Raw genomic sequence first — 17,273 nt, forward strand, 5'->3', positions numbered from 1 at the left:
TGCTGAACAGTTTATTTTTGCAGGTTTTAATTCTCCAAATATTTTAGTTTATTTTCATTTCATTTCTTTTTTTTTCTTCCTCACTCCACATTTCTTGGTTTGACATGAAAGGCAGAAAAACCACCTCGAAAGCACAATAACAACATTATTCCGTTGCAGATGCTTTTTCAAGGACGTGACGGCGAGAGAAGAACTGTAACAAGGCGATGATGAGCGCTGCAGGTGACGCTAATGTCTGAAAACAGAAAAAGCAGTTGGCAGCGAGCCAGCGAAGGCTCACAGACTCGTATGGAGCGGTAACTCGGAGGCTCAGGTGCCGTCTCCCTCGGATTCCTCCGCCTGACCCGGACCGTGCGAACGGGCACAAACTTTCTCATGGGCTCAGAACCAGCAGGCTTATCTGCCGCACTGGATATCAAACCATAATTCATCTGCCTGCCAGAGGAATTCTTGGTGCAAGCTGAAACAAGACTTGCAATGTTCTGATGTGCTCCACCAGAGGTGGAAACTACACACACACACACACACACACACACACACACACACACACACACACACACACACACACACACACACACACACACACACACACACACACACACACACACACACACACACACACACACACACACACACACACACACCAGGTGGGTTTGTGAACGCAGGCTGTTGCCGTTTCCATCTGATGGACGTCTACTACTTTCATTTTTAGCCTTTTTGTTCATCAACATGTGACGTGCTGACGCACATTTACGTTCCGAGGTTCAATGATGTTGAAAATGTCCGATATTACATAACCCTGCATGTTTAATTCAGACCATCAAACCCGAACAATGTGATTCGATCTCGGTGAAGACGCTCTGCAGGTCTCAACAACACGATTCTGCTTCTTCTCCTTCTGTTGACAAATTCCATGATAGGAGCGAACCAACAACTCAAATCAAGTGCAAACAAGTATTTTCTGTGCAACTGAGGCTGATTTATCTGTGCTGTAGATATTGATGCTTAAAAAAACTAGAGCTACACTCGGTAGAGCGCAGACCTTCACCAACACCACATTTGTTTGTGGAACTGAGTTAGCATTGCTGGCATGATAGCCGTTAGCTCATATCGATGCTAACTAGCCTGTCAGGTAGCTCCATCACTGTGAAACACTGAGCGTCTCCATGGCAACAGACGCTGATCTCCTTTGATCTCCTCCATGAGGTGCCTCTCTCGTCCTCTCTCAGTTTTTTTCAATTTAATCCTTGTGATCTGTTCAGGTACACCACAGCTGTGAATCCTACCTGGTGGCAACAGGCCGAACGTCAGAAGTAGAGAAATCCAGAGAAACTGAACTGCTGCAAGCGGAAACTACAGACATGATTTAAAAAAATTATTAATTAAACATCTGAAGAATCCTGAAGCACCAAGAACTCAGATGCTTTAGTGTTTGAATGTTTATCACAAGACTCAACGTTAACTTACATTCTAACTGACACAGTACAGCCGGGGCACACACACACACACACACACACACACACACACACACACACACACACACACACACACACACACACACACACACACACACACACACACACACACACACACACACACACACACACACACACACACACACACACACACACGAATGAGAAGTTGTTTTCACACCCAGAAGACGAGGGAGTTTCACTCTCAGCTTTTGAAAAGACGATACTTTTCTTCCGCGGTTTGGGAGGAATGTCGTTCTTTGGTGTAGCGAGATGAAGAAGCTACATTAATGGAGTCGGACTCGCACCATTTAATCCAGCCACAGATTCCAGATGTGAACACCTGGATGTAAACAAAGCAGTTCCTCCTGAGAGGAATCTGAGCTGCAGCCATGGGACGGGCTTGTTTCTGTGTCTGAATCATTTAATCTTAGTTTCTTAATGAAAACTGGACTTTGAAGTTAAGCCTTAAAACTAAAAACAGCCAGTTCTCCCTTTAACCTTGAGAAGTTTTGATAATTAAAATCTCAACCCTCTGGTTTTATGGAACCTTAGTATTTATGTCTAATTTAAAATAAACCGGTTTTTTTCAGGGTTCGAAGTGAAAAACAGCCAAAGACATATATCCTGTCTCATTTACCAACAAAGTCAATCAATAACGCATCAATATATGGAAGAAGTATTTGGTGAAGTTTGAAGCAGCAGGAATCAGACCTGCTGCTTTCTATGGAGGAGGGAGAGTTTCTCTTTGTTTTTCAATGTCAGAAATGAGTTTGAGTCGTCCTGTCTTGATGTTGATGTTTATTCAGGTAGAGTGAGAACTTGATTCAACCTGTCCTGAAGCATCGTGGAGGGGAAGTGGAGCAGCAGGAGAAAGAGTCAGAAACAGAAGGAACATGCAAACTGCTGAGGCCGTGTTCACACCAACACCTTTTAGAGTGAAAAGTTAAAACGTTCGCGGCGTGCTTGGGCTCAGTTTACATGACGACAGGTCCCACGGTGGAACTTTGTGAAAAGGTTTATCTGCATGGAAACTGGCGAAAATGCAACTTTCAACAAATGATCAATGGAAATGGCAGAAAACACAACTTTACAAAAATGTTTTGTCTCCATGGAAACGGGGGGAAATGATCATTTTGGAAAACCTTCAGACTTCATCGCCATGGAAACGGGGCAAAACAACTTTTCTGGAGCAATGCTACTGGACATGCGCACCGCGGCCGTAGTAAATACTTGTTCTGCACATGCTCAGTAGACGGACAATAAGGACAACGTTTCCTGTTTTATTCTCGGTGTTCATGTGTTTTTATTACAAAAACTGTCGACGCAAAACTTTTCTGAAATGAAAATGCTAAAATGATTCAGTTTCTCATGAGACGTCGTGTAAACGGGCCAGAAAACACCCATCAAAGCCTTTAAAGCACATCTCCAGAGAAATGGACCCGATCATCTGAAAGCTGTGTTAGAACCATTTAAAAACCCAGCTGCTGTTTGAACCCAGACCTTCTGGCCGTGAGGCAGAGCGCCAACCGCTGCACCACCGTGACCATCGGTTTAACGGGAAATCTTCAGCGATTCCATTCCTGCACGGTCAGCAGTAAGTTCAGCCGCTGAAGCGTCTGCAGCCGGAGATATGGAGGAAGAAAGGTGTGTTTGGAGAAGCCAGCGCTGCTCGCGGCAGAACACTGAGCTCAGCAGCTGCCACACGAGTCACTGAAGGTTTACGTCTTCAGCTGCCCTTTATCGGTGCCAGCTGTAGTTCGGTTTAATCCTAATCCCACTGTTGTGATGAAGCGATCACAGGAGGCTGAGTGTGAAGCTGCAGGGAGGCGACATCCAATCACAGCTCCACGACCACGGAGGATAAGAAAGGAAGCCACTGACGGAGAGTTTCTTGGAGGTTTGTTCAGGAGGCCGACGCCGTGACGAGGGGTTATGACAGCGAGGGGACGGAGCGAGGTGAGTGAACCCACGACATCCTGCCTCAATATAGCATCTCATACAGGGAATAATGACTATTTCTCCTCATCATACGCCAATATGTGGCTGTGAAATGAGAAAAACACCATGAATAAAAACTGGGATTATGCCTTTAGACATTGAATTATCTTACTATTCCGACAGTGAACGCAGGGAAGGGTCATGGGATGTGGAATCGGAAAATCAGAAGTGAAGCTGAAGAAATGTGACAAAGGTGCCGTCTTCTCATCTCAGCTAAAATATGTCTCTTATTGCTGTGAAACATGGCTGACGCTCTCTTTATTCTCCTTCTAGTGAGCATCTCAGTTCCAGGTAATTATATCTCATTGCAATACATATTTACTAGTAACAGTGAGGTACCCATAAGGCCTGCAAACCAGCAGACTGTACACATTGAAAAGAAAACAGATCTCTTACGGGTGGTGACACTGAGACCTGAGCTGAGAATGATGCTCCCATTGGACGAGCATTTATCCTCACAGCCACACTGGAGGGAGGGGAGTTTGGAAAAACACCCAGAATGCAACAGGAGAAGTTTTTATTTTGACATTTCACTGTAGGTTTGATTAAAATTAGCTTTATTTTGACATTGTAGTCATTGTTGTTTGGTTTTCATCATGTATATTGTTTTTCTTTCCTTTTTATTCCTTCAGAATCTTTTCTCTTTTTTCACCCTCCCCCGTGTTTCTTGGTTCCCCCCATGTTTCCTCCGCGCCACAACATTAAGGTGTAGATGTAAAGGCTATTTTCTTGCGGCGCCGCCCCCTCAGGATGAAACTGGACCGCATGTGAACTAAAAGCTGTTGAGTGTTTTCAGCTTGTGTTTGACATGTTCTTTATGTTCTTGATGTTCTTTATGTTCTTTATGTTCTTTATGTTCCGTTCCACATTCCATGCACCTGCTGAAGCTGCCACTGGTAAGTCTTCATCCCAACATGTCAGACGCTGAACATCAGCTGGTCGCCCAGTGATGACCTGAACTTCTCCCGACCTGCAGCCATCAGAGCGGCGCTGCTGATCCAGCGCTGGTACCGGCAGTACGCAGCGCGGCTGGAGATGAGGCGCCGCTGCACCTGGAACATCTTCCAGTCCATCGAATACGCAGGAGAGCAGGATCAGATCAAGGTGAGGATCAGGATCAGATCAAGGTGAGGAGCAGGATCAGATCAAGGTGAGGATCAGGATCAGATCAAGGTGAGGATCAGGATCAGATCAAGGTGAGGAGCAGGATCAGATCAAGGTGAGGAGCAGGATCAGGATCAGATCAAGGTGAGGAGCAGGATCAGATCAAGGTGAGGATCAGGATCAGATCAAAGTGAGGAGCAGGATCAGGATCAGATCAAGGTGAGGAGCAGGATCAGGATCAGATCAAGGTGAGGAGCAGGATCAGAACAAGGTGAGGATCAGGATCAGATCAAGGTGAGGATCAGGATCAGGATCAGATCAAGGTGAGGATCAGGATCAGATCAAGGTGAGGAGCAGGATCAGGATCAGATCAAGGTGAGGATCAGGATCAGATCAAGGTGAGGAGCAGGATCAGGATCAGATCAAGGTGAGGAGCAGGATCAGATCAAGGTGAGGATCAGGATCAGATCAAGGTGAGGAGCAGGATCAGGATCAGATCAAGGTGAGGAGCAGGATCAGGATCAGATCAAGGTGAGGAGCAGGATCAGGATCAGATCATGGTGAGGATCAGGATCAGATCATGGTGAGGAGCAGGATCAGGATCAGGATCAGATCAAGGTTACTGCGGTCGCGGTGCTCAGAGTTTCTTCAGTTTCCATGGAGACGGAGTTGTAGCGTTTTCAAAAAGTTCCATCTTGGGAGCCATTTTGAAAAAGCTACTTTTTCACCACTACCGTGTAAATGGGGCCTTGATTAAATTCATTCTTTACATTTAGTCATTGAAATGTGTGTTTTAACCAAATTAATGTTAGTTTTAAAGTTTATTAATTCATTTCTCATCATCCATCAATTTTCAATAATTTATCCTGTTCAGGATAATTATATATATATATATATATATATATATATACAATTAAAGCTCTCTCTCGTGGCACAATAGTGCTCATTTAACATGCGTAATATACATTTCCAAGATTAAAATCCTAGTTGGAGTAATACTCAAATATGAAACCGACTGAAAGAGTTTTCTGTCTCTTCTCTTTCTGCAGCTGTATAATTTCTTTGGCTTCCTGATGGACCACTTCACTCCAGCCAGCTGTGAACGTGAGACTCTGACTCTTTTATTCTGCAGGATTCACTAGATTACAGGGAGAGATAATCTGGGCTCAGCCTATCGGCTCCTCTTTATTTGACAGGAGGTTCTTTCCTTGGTGATTCTTTAAAACACCTTTGAGGTTTTTTGTTGTTGGTACATTTACTTTTTAAAATAGATTTTAGAATAGTTCTGGATGTTTAAGACTAGTTTTAGACGTGTGTGACGTGTCTGACTAGTTCTGGTTTGGTTTATTTTAAAAGAGTTTATGACTTATTTTACACTGGTTTTACACGTTTTAGACTAGTTTGACATGTTTGACTAATTTGACTCACTTTAAATAGTTTATGACCCGTCATTAACTAGTTTATGACATGTTTTGAACCGGTTGACATGTTTAACAGGTTTGACTTGTTTTAAATTATTTATGACTAGTTTAGGACACGCTTGACTAGACTGACTTGTTTGACACTGGTTTATGACACGTTTTAGATCATTTGACGAGTTTTAAACTTCTTTCTTACAGGTTTTGGACGAGTTTCACATGTTCTAGACTAAGTTATGATTTGTTTTAAACAAGTTTTAATATGTTTGACCAGTTTGACTTATGACTTGTCTTAGATTAGTCTGACATGTTTCAGTCTAGATTATGACTTGTTGTTTAGACGAGCAGACATGCTTTACATTCGGTCTGGATTTACGTGAACATGGACTTGCGTGTCTTCCAGACGAGTTCCAGATGTATTATCGACTCGATTCTGAGAGGATTTTTAGGAAATGACTGGGAATGAGTCCATCTGTCTTCTTCAAGGAAAGCTCATATCGCACATCTTTCGTGAGAACGACTTCTGCCGCGACACTGAATGGGAGCGATACTTCTGCTACAAGAGCATCGAGGTCCCGGGCAGCTACTCCGGCCCTCATCCCAGCTTCCCGATGACTCTCTGCGGGGTGTCGGAGCTCCTCGAGGCTTTTAAGCACAAACAGGTAGGTCCTCGGCTGCACGAGGCTGTCAGATGGTGTGGACGATGTACGAGAGCGGACATGAACATCTTCTACCTCGGCACTGACTTTATTCACGCCCGTCTTTTTTCCTAGTAGCAGCTCCACGCGCGATATGTTTTGCAGATTCTTGGAGAGACTTGGAGACTTCTAAGAATCCTCCCCAACATCAATCATGTTTCTGTCAGCCACACCAAGGAGATTACTATATGTGGTAAACCACATTTCACTCTGACATACAGTAGCCTCACATACTCTTCGTCTTGGCCATAAAAACTATGTAACAGAGAACTTTGTTTTTACCAGGAGACTTGCACGGGCACCTGGAGGATCTACTGCTGATATTCTATAAGGTATTCTCAACACCAAACGTCAAGCTTTCCGTCAGGTGCAGATATTTTAGTGACCGTTTCGGTTTGAACTGCTGCAGAACGGTTTGCCGTCCTCTGAGAAACCCTACGTCTTCAATGGAGACTTTGTGGATCGAGGCAAAGACTCGCTGGAGATCCTGCTCATCCTGTTCGGGTTCCTGCTGGTTTATCCCAACGATGTTCACCTGAACCGCGGGAACCACGAAGATCACATTGTTAACCTGAGGTCAGCAAGCCAGGAGCCTCACTCCGATCATCCTCGTCGTTCTATTGAGACAGAAAATCCTCAAAATCCCCAGAAATATCAAATTGGTAGTGTGACGATTGTTATTGAATAAAGTCTGGTTAAACAGCATTAAAATGACCAAAATAGTATTTTTTACCCTACCAATTGTTTGGATTGAAACTTTTTCTTCATGGACTTTCTATAAATAAATACATTTCAGAAGTTGCATGATGCGTCACATGTAAACCTGTACTGTCCTATCATAGCAGCTACTGACCACAGGGAGAAACACGGGGTTCAGGATGTTGCTCAAGGACACTTTGACACCATGACGGGGTCAGACGCAGACCAGAACAACCAATAACCACCCATTTTAAGCTGCACATAGAATACCAAACAAATGGACTCTAATGCAATCCAGTGTTGTATAATGTGTACGCTAACCTGCTTCTGTGTTCTCCACAGATATGGTTTCACTAAAGAAGTGCTAGGAAAGTACCGGGTAAGTCCCAAACAATGTGTGTCATGTGAAATAGTAAAAATTCAAACAATACAATAAAACCCTGCTGAGTGTAATTATATACCCCAGTGCTCCATAGTGTATTGCTAATTGACTGTCATGAGCAAGACTGACAAAGTGGAATAAATCCTGTGTTTTGATGCTCTGCATGTGAAGGTAGTGGACCAATCAGTGGAGGTCTATACTGCATCCTGCTCCACAAACTATAGATAGACGAGGCAGACGACTGAGACGACTTGGTTTTTGTTCTTCATACGGACACGGTGACTCCATGTGAGGTGGATTTATTTGGATGTATACGTCCGTCTGGAGTTGTCTCTGAGCAGCCAGCCGAGATTCCCCCTGTAAGATCAGTATTTCTACTTTGATGTATTTTAACTGAAAACTTGTTCCCTCTTTGCTTAAGTGTAATTCTATAGGTTTAACATATGGAAGAGTCCAAGTGACTGGAATCTACAAAATTTGTCTCAAATGAGTCCAAACCTCCCTTCAAACTAGTGCAAATGTTTCCAACACTCGTCTGAACGAGTCAGAAAGCTGTATGTATGACTTCGTCTCCAAACTACTTTCACACGGTTCAATTAAGTGTAATTTTATTACTTCAAATGGTAGAAGTGTCCAAGGTAACCGATGGTGAAAGGAAGGTCCAAGTCACCAGTGCAAACGAAGGGAATCCAGCAGAACATGTGCTAAAAGCCCACGTATGCACAATGGGAACATGTAAACTCCACACAGAAAGCCTGTAGGAGGACCAGACGAAGCTCCAATAACAATTCAGCTTCTTGATAAGAATGAATCACCTCGGTCTGCAGTTGCACGGTAAGAAGATCTTAAAGCTTCTCCAGAAGATCTTCAGCTGGATTCCTCTGGCCACCGTCATCGACCACAAGGTGCTGGTTGTTCACGGAGGAATCTCCGACATCACGGACCTCGACACCATAGCCAGAGTGGACAGACACAAGGTAAAGAATCCCTGAATCCACCTGTTTTGGTCACTTTGCAGAAAGTAAGGAAGATTAGGTTTTTTAAACTTTTTCCAATGTGTGCAGTACGTGTCGGCTCTCAGGGCTCCGAAGCTGACCCGTCACGCCTTCAACGGGAACCACAGTCATGCGATGGTCAGCGGGAACGGAGAGGTGGAAGGGCGGCGTCGGGTCTGCTCCCTCACTCACCACAGCTCCACCTCGGCCCGGAGACACGACCCCCCTCGACGCTCCCTCCACAACCTGCCCTTCAGCCCTCAGCACGGCTGGTCGGTGGAAGATGAGCTCAGGAGGAGGCGCAGGTTGGCCGGATTCGACCAGTCCTACGGAGAAAGGAAGACATCCCACTCCGACTCAGATCCAGAGTCTGGAGAAGCAACAGAGAGCGATGAGCACGAGTGGAAACAGGTGAGTTGATTCACTCTGAGGGATGAAGCTGAAAACAAAAATAAAAATAAAAGTAAGTTTTGCTTTACTTTCTTTCTCCAAATGAAGATGTTTTAACAAAGTTTATACTTCATAGTTACTGTGACTGATTAGTTAATCTGTCACCTGCTGGGCCTGTTTGAGTTCAGGCATAATAAAAATCTTATTGTTTCAGTCATCAATGCTCATGCTTTGCTAGGCGGCCATTTTCAGCAGCAAAACTTAAAAAACAACAACAAGCAGACATGAACAAACCAAACCTGCAAACAGGAAGATAACGTCTATTTAGAGAAGATCTGGATAACTGGTGGTGGTCTGCAGCAAAGGTATCGAAAACCAGCCTCACTGGACGTATGACGATATGTCCAAACAACTTTAGTTTCAGTTGACGTGTATTTTCCTATACGACGTACAGATTCCATGTTACATCATCGTGTCCTTCTCCTTTGTGATCATATAATATGCAGTGTTTCAAAATCAGGCTAAGAGTTAAAGTTCCACCTCGTTATGATGGGGGGGGGGGGGGGCCTTGAGCAAAGGACTATGTTTTGTGCTGATTCTGATGTTCTGATTATTATCTGATCTGTTGTTATGCACCGAACATGTAACTCACATGTTTGCCGTTTCTTAAATAAGCCAGCCTGAACTTTGATACAGGAGAGAAAGCATATTGGAAGCCGGCTTCTCCCCCAGACCTTTTCCACCGGTCTGTGGTTTTCCTGATGCTGATCAACATTAAACATCTTTAATTCAAACAAAGAAGCATCGTCGAAGAACTTTTCATCTCAGCTGATCTCCCTCGCAGTGTAATTCTATTTCAGTGTACTTCTATTTCAGTGTACTTCTATTTCAGTGTAATTCTATTTCAGTGTAATTCTATTTCAGTGTACTTCTATTTCAGTGTAATTCTATTTCAGTGTACTTCTATTTCAGTGTAATTCTATTTCAGTGTAATTCTATTTCAGTGTCATTCTATTTCAGTGTCCTTCTATTTCAGTGTCCTTCTATTTCAGTGTAATTCTATTTTGAGTGTCCAAATGAGTAGAATGCAGTAACAGGATGGCTCCAATCTCAGGTAACGTTCAGTGGAAGGAAGGGTTAGTAATGAATTACATCAAGTAAAGGACAAGATGTTGGTCATAAAGGTCCTACTTCCTAATATTTGGGGTTTGCAAAAAATTGCAAAAATTGATTTTTGGATCCAGATGGTGGATTTGCTGTGGAGTGACCCAATGCCCCAAAACGGCTGCATTCCCAACGAGGTCCGAGGCGGCGGCTGCTACTGGGGTCCAGATGTGACGGAGGAGGTGCTGACGAGACACAACCTGCAGCTCCTCATCCGATCTCACGAGTGCAAACAGGACGGCTACGAGTTCTGCCACAACCGCAGGGTCAGCTCAGAATCCACAGGCCAAGACAGGCGGAGAGAGACGTCGTATCACGAAGCAGATTTCTCTCGTTGTGTCCAGGTGCTGACGATCTTCTCGGCGTCGAACTACTACGAGGTGGGCAGCAACCGAGGAGCGTACATCAGGATGGGCCCCGATCTGGTGCCGCACTTCATTCAGTATCAGGCCAGCAGCACCTGCAGAGAGCTCACCTTGAGACAAAGGTACCGACTCAAGAGGAACCCCACGGACCGTAGACCGCCCCTCTTTCTAAAGAGACTGAAGCACATGTTTTTAACTGCTTCAAGTCCTTTCTCACATATTGAAGGTTTCTGGTTAGTATCCATGCTCTCAGGGATTCATGGAATCAAACATGGTGTGCCCCAAGGCTCAATTCTGGGTCCAGCTCTTTTTAACTTGAGGACGTCGTCAGGAAACATGGAAGTGATTCCTACAGATATGCTGATGACAGACAGCTGTACATTGCCACGTCTACTCAAGACATGCGGCCAATTGATGACCTTTTTAATAGTTTTCCTTATCAGTCCTAAGGCTGTATGAGGAGAAGAAAATGTAATCTATGTAGTGATGGGATGCAGAGGAAGAGATGAAGGTACCGGCTAGAATTAATGACAGAAATATAACAAAACAAGGCCGAGACTGTCTCCAGTCGAAAAGACAAGACAAAACAAAAACCCTCTAACATAGAGATTTAAGAACAACTACCAGTGAGCTAATGATGAAAGGAGGAGCCTAAACTAACCCTCTCTCTACTGGAGAGCTGATTGGCTGGTTCCAGTCTGTGACAGCCAATGTTAATGAGCTGTTCCACACCAGGACGGCGTCTGATTGGTTCCAAATGTATTTATTAAGAACTTCATTGAATATAAAGAGGAAGTGGTGGTTTGGTTCCCCACAGGACTGACTGACTGGTTACTGACTGGTTACTGACTGACTGGTTACTGACTGACTGGTTACTGACTGACTGACTGACTGACTGGTTACTGACTGGTTACTGACTGACTGGTTACTGACTGACTGACTGGTTACTGACTGACTGGTTACTGACTGACTGACTGGTTACTGACTGGTTACTGACTGACTGGTTACTGACTGACTGGTTACTGACTGACTGACTGACTGACTGGTTACTGACTGGTTACTGACTGACTGGTTACTGACTGACTGACTGGTTACTGACTGACTGGTTACTGACTGACTGACTGGTTACTGACTGGTTACTGACTGACTGACTGACTGGTTACTGACTGGTTACTGACTGATTGGTTACTGACTGACTGACTGGTTACTGACTGGTTACTGACTGACTGGTTACTGACTGACTGACTGGTTACTGACTGATTGGTTACTGACTGACTGACTGGTTACTGACTGGTTACTGACTGACTGGTTACTGACTGACTGACTGGTTACTGACTGGTTACTGACTGACTGGTTACTGACTGGTTACTGACAGAAAGTCCACGATGAGATGGATTTATTGGTGTGAACATGTCTTGGTTGAATTCTTCTGGTGTGCCAGTGTGGGCTGGACGGAGCGGTCCGCTCTGCGAGCCCTGAGAGAGCAGCTCTTCGTACACAAGTCAGATCTCATCAGCGCCTTCCAGGAGTTCGATCCCGACAACACAGGTATGAAACCAGGAGGAAACCACGGTACGAGCCTGTGCTGTGTTCTGAAGCACGATTCCCCCCTCAGGGCTGATCTCTCTGAGGGACTGGGCCAGTGCCATGGAGACGGTGCTGAAGCTGGGTCTGCCCTGGAGGGTCCTGCGTCCACAGCTGGTGAGCAGCAGCCGGCCCGGTGGTCTGGACTACCAGCGCTGGATAAAGGAGCTCTCCATCACCGAGCCCAAACCGGAGGTGCCTCAGTCCTTCTCTTTTATCCGTGTCGCTAAATACACCTGGAAATATCTGACCTGGGCCTCTGCTGACAGATCTGCAACACCAGCCTCCTGGAGACGATGTACAAGAACCACTCCAACCTGGAGACCATCTTCCGGATCATCGACGCGGATCACTCAGGTTAGTGAACCCGAATGTGAAGGGTCGGGGTTAGGGTCGAGGTCAAAGGTGCTCGGAGTCGGGGAAAACGCAGCTTTTTGACAAACAACTCTCAGACACCGTCTGTGTGGAAATGGAGGAAAACGCAAGTTTTTGAAAACTCTCCGACTAATGCACTGTGGGGTTTTCGTCCATTGGAGACAAAAGATTGGATCGTTAGTAGAATCGTTAGAGTGTGACGTACGACCACAGATTTCTACTCTCTCTTTTCAAACACAAACGCCACAACGCTGACGCTTCGTTCTCTACATTCGTCTCGCGCAGCGAGAGGCTGCGACTACTAAAGATTGTTAAAATCACAGTGTGGGGAAGACATGTCTCCAGGGAAATGGGGGGGAAACGCAACTTTTTGGAAAATCCTCCATCGCCATGGAAACAGGAGAAGGCAACTTTTTGAAAACGGCTCCCGAGGTGGAAATGTTCAAAAAACCCTTCAACTCCATCTCGGTGGAAAAATGCAACTTTTGTGAAACGCTGCTCCTGCGGCTGCTCACCATAGCCGTCGTCTCCAGTTGGTCCATGTTCTCCTTGGCAGTTTTAAACAGGCCGTAAAATTCAGAACGTCAAAACAGTCTTTTGATGTTGAAACCAATAATTGTGTGTTTTTTTTTTGTTTGTTTGTTTTTGAGGAAAGAAATATAATTTATTTATCTACTGTGATTACATGATAGCTTTGTGGGCAGATACACCAGGGACTGCTCCCTGGGATTAATAAAGTATTTTATATTCTATTTTTCTAAAAGATTCCTCATAAGAACGTTACATATATTGGACTCATGTTCAAATGTTCAACTATTAATATTTTGCTGCATGGGAGGTTTTGCATCCACCAATTCTTAAATGTTAAAACCAGATTATCTATGAGAGTTAATTTCATTTTAAAGCTTTTGTCTTACATAGAAATCTGCTTGTTTTATTTGATCGTATTAATGAACCTGCTCTACATTGCATTTTAGTTTTGGCACATATGTACCAGATCGTTCAAATATAGCATTTTGGTTTTTTTTCAGTCGGGCGGAAGGTTCAGTTTTTTTCTCCGTGCATATATTTATTGGTTTGTATGTATGTATTCTGCCAACCTTCTGTTTAAACTATTATCTGAAATAGCAGGAAGTCTTCAGGGACGGTTTGTCATCATCCAATCCATTAGATCTGGGGATATTAACTGCCAACTACCCCCCCAAAAAATGAAAAAAAAGTCCCATAAAAAGCAGATGACAGAGGCACCTCATGGAGATCAAAGGAGATCAGGGTGTGTTGCCATGGAGACGCTCCGGAGCTCACAGCTAATATCTCGGTTCAGCAGGTATCCAGAAACACCGCTGTGAGCGCAGTGACTCTGGTAGTGGTTTATCAGTGTTTCCCTGCTCACACAGTGACGCTGCTACCTGACAGGCTAGTTAGCATCAAAACTGCTAAAATGCTAGTAATGCTAGCTAACTCGGTCCATGCTCTACCGAGTATAGCTCTAGTTTTAAAATGTTGCCAGTTTGCACAGAATCCTCTGCTTTAAGTCTTTAAAGGTATACGACTGAGAAGAGCCTATTGATAGGGACGGCATGCCATTTTTATTTTTTAAATCTTTAAACTCACTAACGCCACCTGCTGTGCAAAACCAAACCTAATGTGTCCATTTCCCTGCAGGTCTGATCTCCTTTGAGGAGTTTCACCAGACCTGGAAGCTCCTGAGCACTCACCTGAACACGGAGATCAGCGACGAGGTGATCGCCGACCTGGCCCAGAGCATCGACTTCAACAAGGACGGCAGCATCGACATCAACGAGTTCATGGAGGCCTTCAGGCTGGTGGGTCGGTCCGCTCACACCTGACCGCTCACGCCTGACCGCTCGCACCAGACCGCTCACACCTGACCGCTCACGCCTGACCGCTCGCACCTGACCGCTCACACCTGACCGCTCACGCCTGACCGCTCGCACCAGACCGCTCACACCTGACCGCTCGCGCCTGACCGCTCGCACCTGACCGCTCACACCTGACCGCTCGCACCAGACCGCTCACACCTGACCGCTCACGCCTGTCCGCTCGCACCTGACCGCTCGCGCCTGACCGCTCACGCCTGACCGCTCACGCCTGACCGCTCACGCCTGACCGCTCGCACCTGTCCGCTCACACCTGACCGCTCGCACCTGTCCGCTCGCACCTGACCGCACCTGACCGCGCCGCACCGCGCTTCAGCTCAACACTTGTGCGGCGTTTCAGGAGTCCGTTCACACGACAGCGGTGCTCAGAGAAACTGAGAAGGCAACTTTTTGAGAATGGCTCCCACGGTGGAACTTTTAGGAAATTAGACGACTCAAGTCTCCATGGAAACGGGGAAAATTATTCAACTTTTCAAAAATGCCTGATCTTCATGGAAACGGGAAAACTAAACTTTTCTGAAACCCAGCGACTGCACACCTTTTATTACGTTTACTTCTTACAAAAACCAACAGCGCCAACTTGTGACCTGGCAGGATAACCACATCCTTTTCAAAACGTTTCCGTCTAAACGTGAAACTTTTCTGAAAGGAAAAACAATTAACAATGTTTTTTTACTTGTGTCGTTGACTAAACGTGGTCCGAGACACAAACCCGTGGGCCTCCCGACCTGCGGGGCCAAACTGTGACCAGCCACAAGGAAACATTAGAATCACAGCAACAATTAAATGTTTGTCTCAATATATTGAATTAAAATGCCATTAATATTTCCAGAGTGATTATATTGCCATGAGGTTGAACTGTGGTTAAAACTCATGTCTTGGATCGATGAGGACGACTGAGCAGATATTTTCCACACACTGCTTTACATAGGATTTGCAACGGAGAACCAAGTTTTAATAGTTAGTAGCACCTGACCAAGTTAATAAACTGGATTGACTGCATGTTTAATTAGATGCTGTTTTCTACCTCAGATGGTATTTTTGATACATTTTTTTTATTTTAGTTGAATAAAAACACTAAATACTGTTTCCACCATCGGTTCCTCGTGACTTTGCTTCAGCATCATTTTATCTGTCCACTGGTTTTTACACGTGAAGCAACAGCTTCAGAGAAACGGTGTGCTGTTGGAAGTGTGTGTGTGTGTGTGTGTGTGTGTGTGTGTGTGTGTGTGTGTGTCAGAGAGAGACCCTCCTGCTGCTGCTGCTGCTGCTGCTGCTGCTTGAGGGGATCTAATCAGTTTAATCAGTTCACCTGCCAGTCAGCCGTTGATCCGTGTCACCAGGATATAAATCCTATCAAGACAAGTCCTGCTTTGATGAGATGCTGGAAAGAGTTTGTCTGGAGACGGTTGGATAGAGACAGACACAGAAGCACATTTCACATATTCAAAAGTAGGCACAGGGAAAAGAATATTGCTCAGCATTAGGGTGGAAAAAGTCCGGGAATTTTCAAAGTTGGAAACTTTCCAAGGGAATTAACGGGAATAAAACAGAAATTTACCAAATTGAGTGTTGGCCCTGAACAGGGAACTGAAATATACTGGAGCATGATCCTGGCTAAAACACCCACATTTAATGCAAGTTCACTCCTCCATCACATTCACACAGCTCTGCTTACTGCAGGGCTCTTGAGGCCACGCCCCCTGCAGGGCTCTTGAGGCCACGCCCCCTACATGCACTGTGCACTCCTCCATCACATTCACACAGCACTGCTTACTGCAGGACTATTGAGGCCACGCCCCCTGCAGGGCTCTTGAGGCCACGCCCCCTGCAGGGCTATTGAGGCCACGCCCCCTGCAGGACTATTGAGGCCACGCCCCCTACATGCACTGTGCACTCCTCCATCACATGCACAGATGAAGCCACACATTGAGCCTGTGGATTATATAAAGTCAAGTACATTTTTCTTATATTATTATGGGGTTGATATATTTGATCTATAATGGTATTACTGTTTAACCTGCAAAAACTAAATAAAGTATTCCTACAGTAGCTAGCTGGTAAGTTAGGTGCTGAATGTAAGTTATTATAGACCTCCGATGTGATGCCTTTCTACTCCTTTCATTCAAAACTTTAATGGGACTTTTTTGGGGGGTGGGGGGCATTTTATGGTTTGATTGGGTGTGGGAGTTCATGTTCATGTTCTTGTTGTTCATTATAATTGATTATTCAAGAATCAAAACTAAAGTTCTACTCAGAAATCTGTTGAAATATCATTTTTAATTGTATTATTTAATGTGGATGTTTGCTTTTGACAAAACAAACATTTATGTTTGTATATGATAGTTTCTTTAAATTACCCAAGATTTCCAGTAATTTCCCAAAATTCCCAATAATTTCCATAGAAAGTGTCCAATTTGGAATATTTCCTAACTTCCCTATCTTAACTTCCGGAAATGTTCCGCCCCTTTGCAACCCGACTCAGCATTAGTTAATGGTGGAGCATGTACAATTCCAGTACTGTAGTTTTTTTGCACTAGGGAGTCGAAAGCTTTGGTTGTTTACTATAAAATTGCCTCTTAAAGACGCAGGCACACAGGATTAGAGTGACGTCGTCGTGGAAACAGCTAAAAACTAAAATGTTCTACTGAGCATGTGCACTGCGGCCATACTAAACAGTTGTGCACATGCTCAGTAGATGGATGATGACGATGATGACACACCT

The 17,273-nt window shown here is 44.8% G+C and overlaps 1 protein-coding gene across 2 annotated transcripts; it reads left to right on the plus strand.

The window, feature by feature from the left end:
* Positions 1-3,273: 3,273 nt before the first annotated feature.
* Positions 3,274-15,643, plus strand: ppef2b (protein phosphatase with EF-hand domain 2b). 2 transcript variants are annotated; one of them, XM_080476591.1, is made up of 18 exons: positions 3,288-3,431; positions 3,597-3,666; positions 4,421-4,577; positions 5,627-5,681; positions 6,482-6,657; positions 6,772-6,886; positions 6,979-7,025; positions 7,103-7,269; positions 7,735-7,771; positions 8,602-8,751; positions 8,839-9,180; positions 10,404-10,589; positions 10,668-10,810; positions 12,130-12,236; positions 12,304-12,467; positions 12,542-12,629; positions 14,313-14,541; positions 14,609-15,643. In XM_080476591.1, exons 3-17 carry the CDS (start codon positions 4,509-4,511, stop codon positions 14,495-14,497), a joined length of 2,031 nt encoding a protein of 676 aa, XP_080332717.1. In that variant the 5' UTR covers positions 3,288-3,431; positions 3,597-3,666; positions 4,421-4,508; the 3' UTR covers positions 14,498-14,541; positions 14,609-15,643. The 2 variants fall into 2 exon arrangements, with proteins under 2 accessions (XP_080332716.1, XP_080332717.1); XM_080476590.1 differs by having other exon boundaries at positions 3,274-3,431; positions 14,313-15,643.
* Positions 15,644-17,273: the final 1,630 nt, after the last annotated feature.

This window comes from Lipophrys pholis, assembly GCF_963383615.2.
Source record: "Lipophrys pholis genome assembly, chromosome: 12".
In the NCBI taxonomy this organism is placed as follows: Eukaryota; Metazoa; Chordata; class Actinopteri; order Blenniiformes; family Blenniidae; genus Lipophrys; species Lipophrys pholis.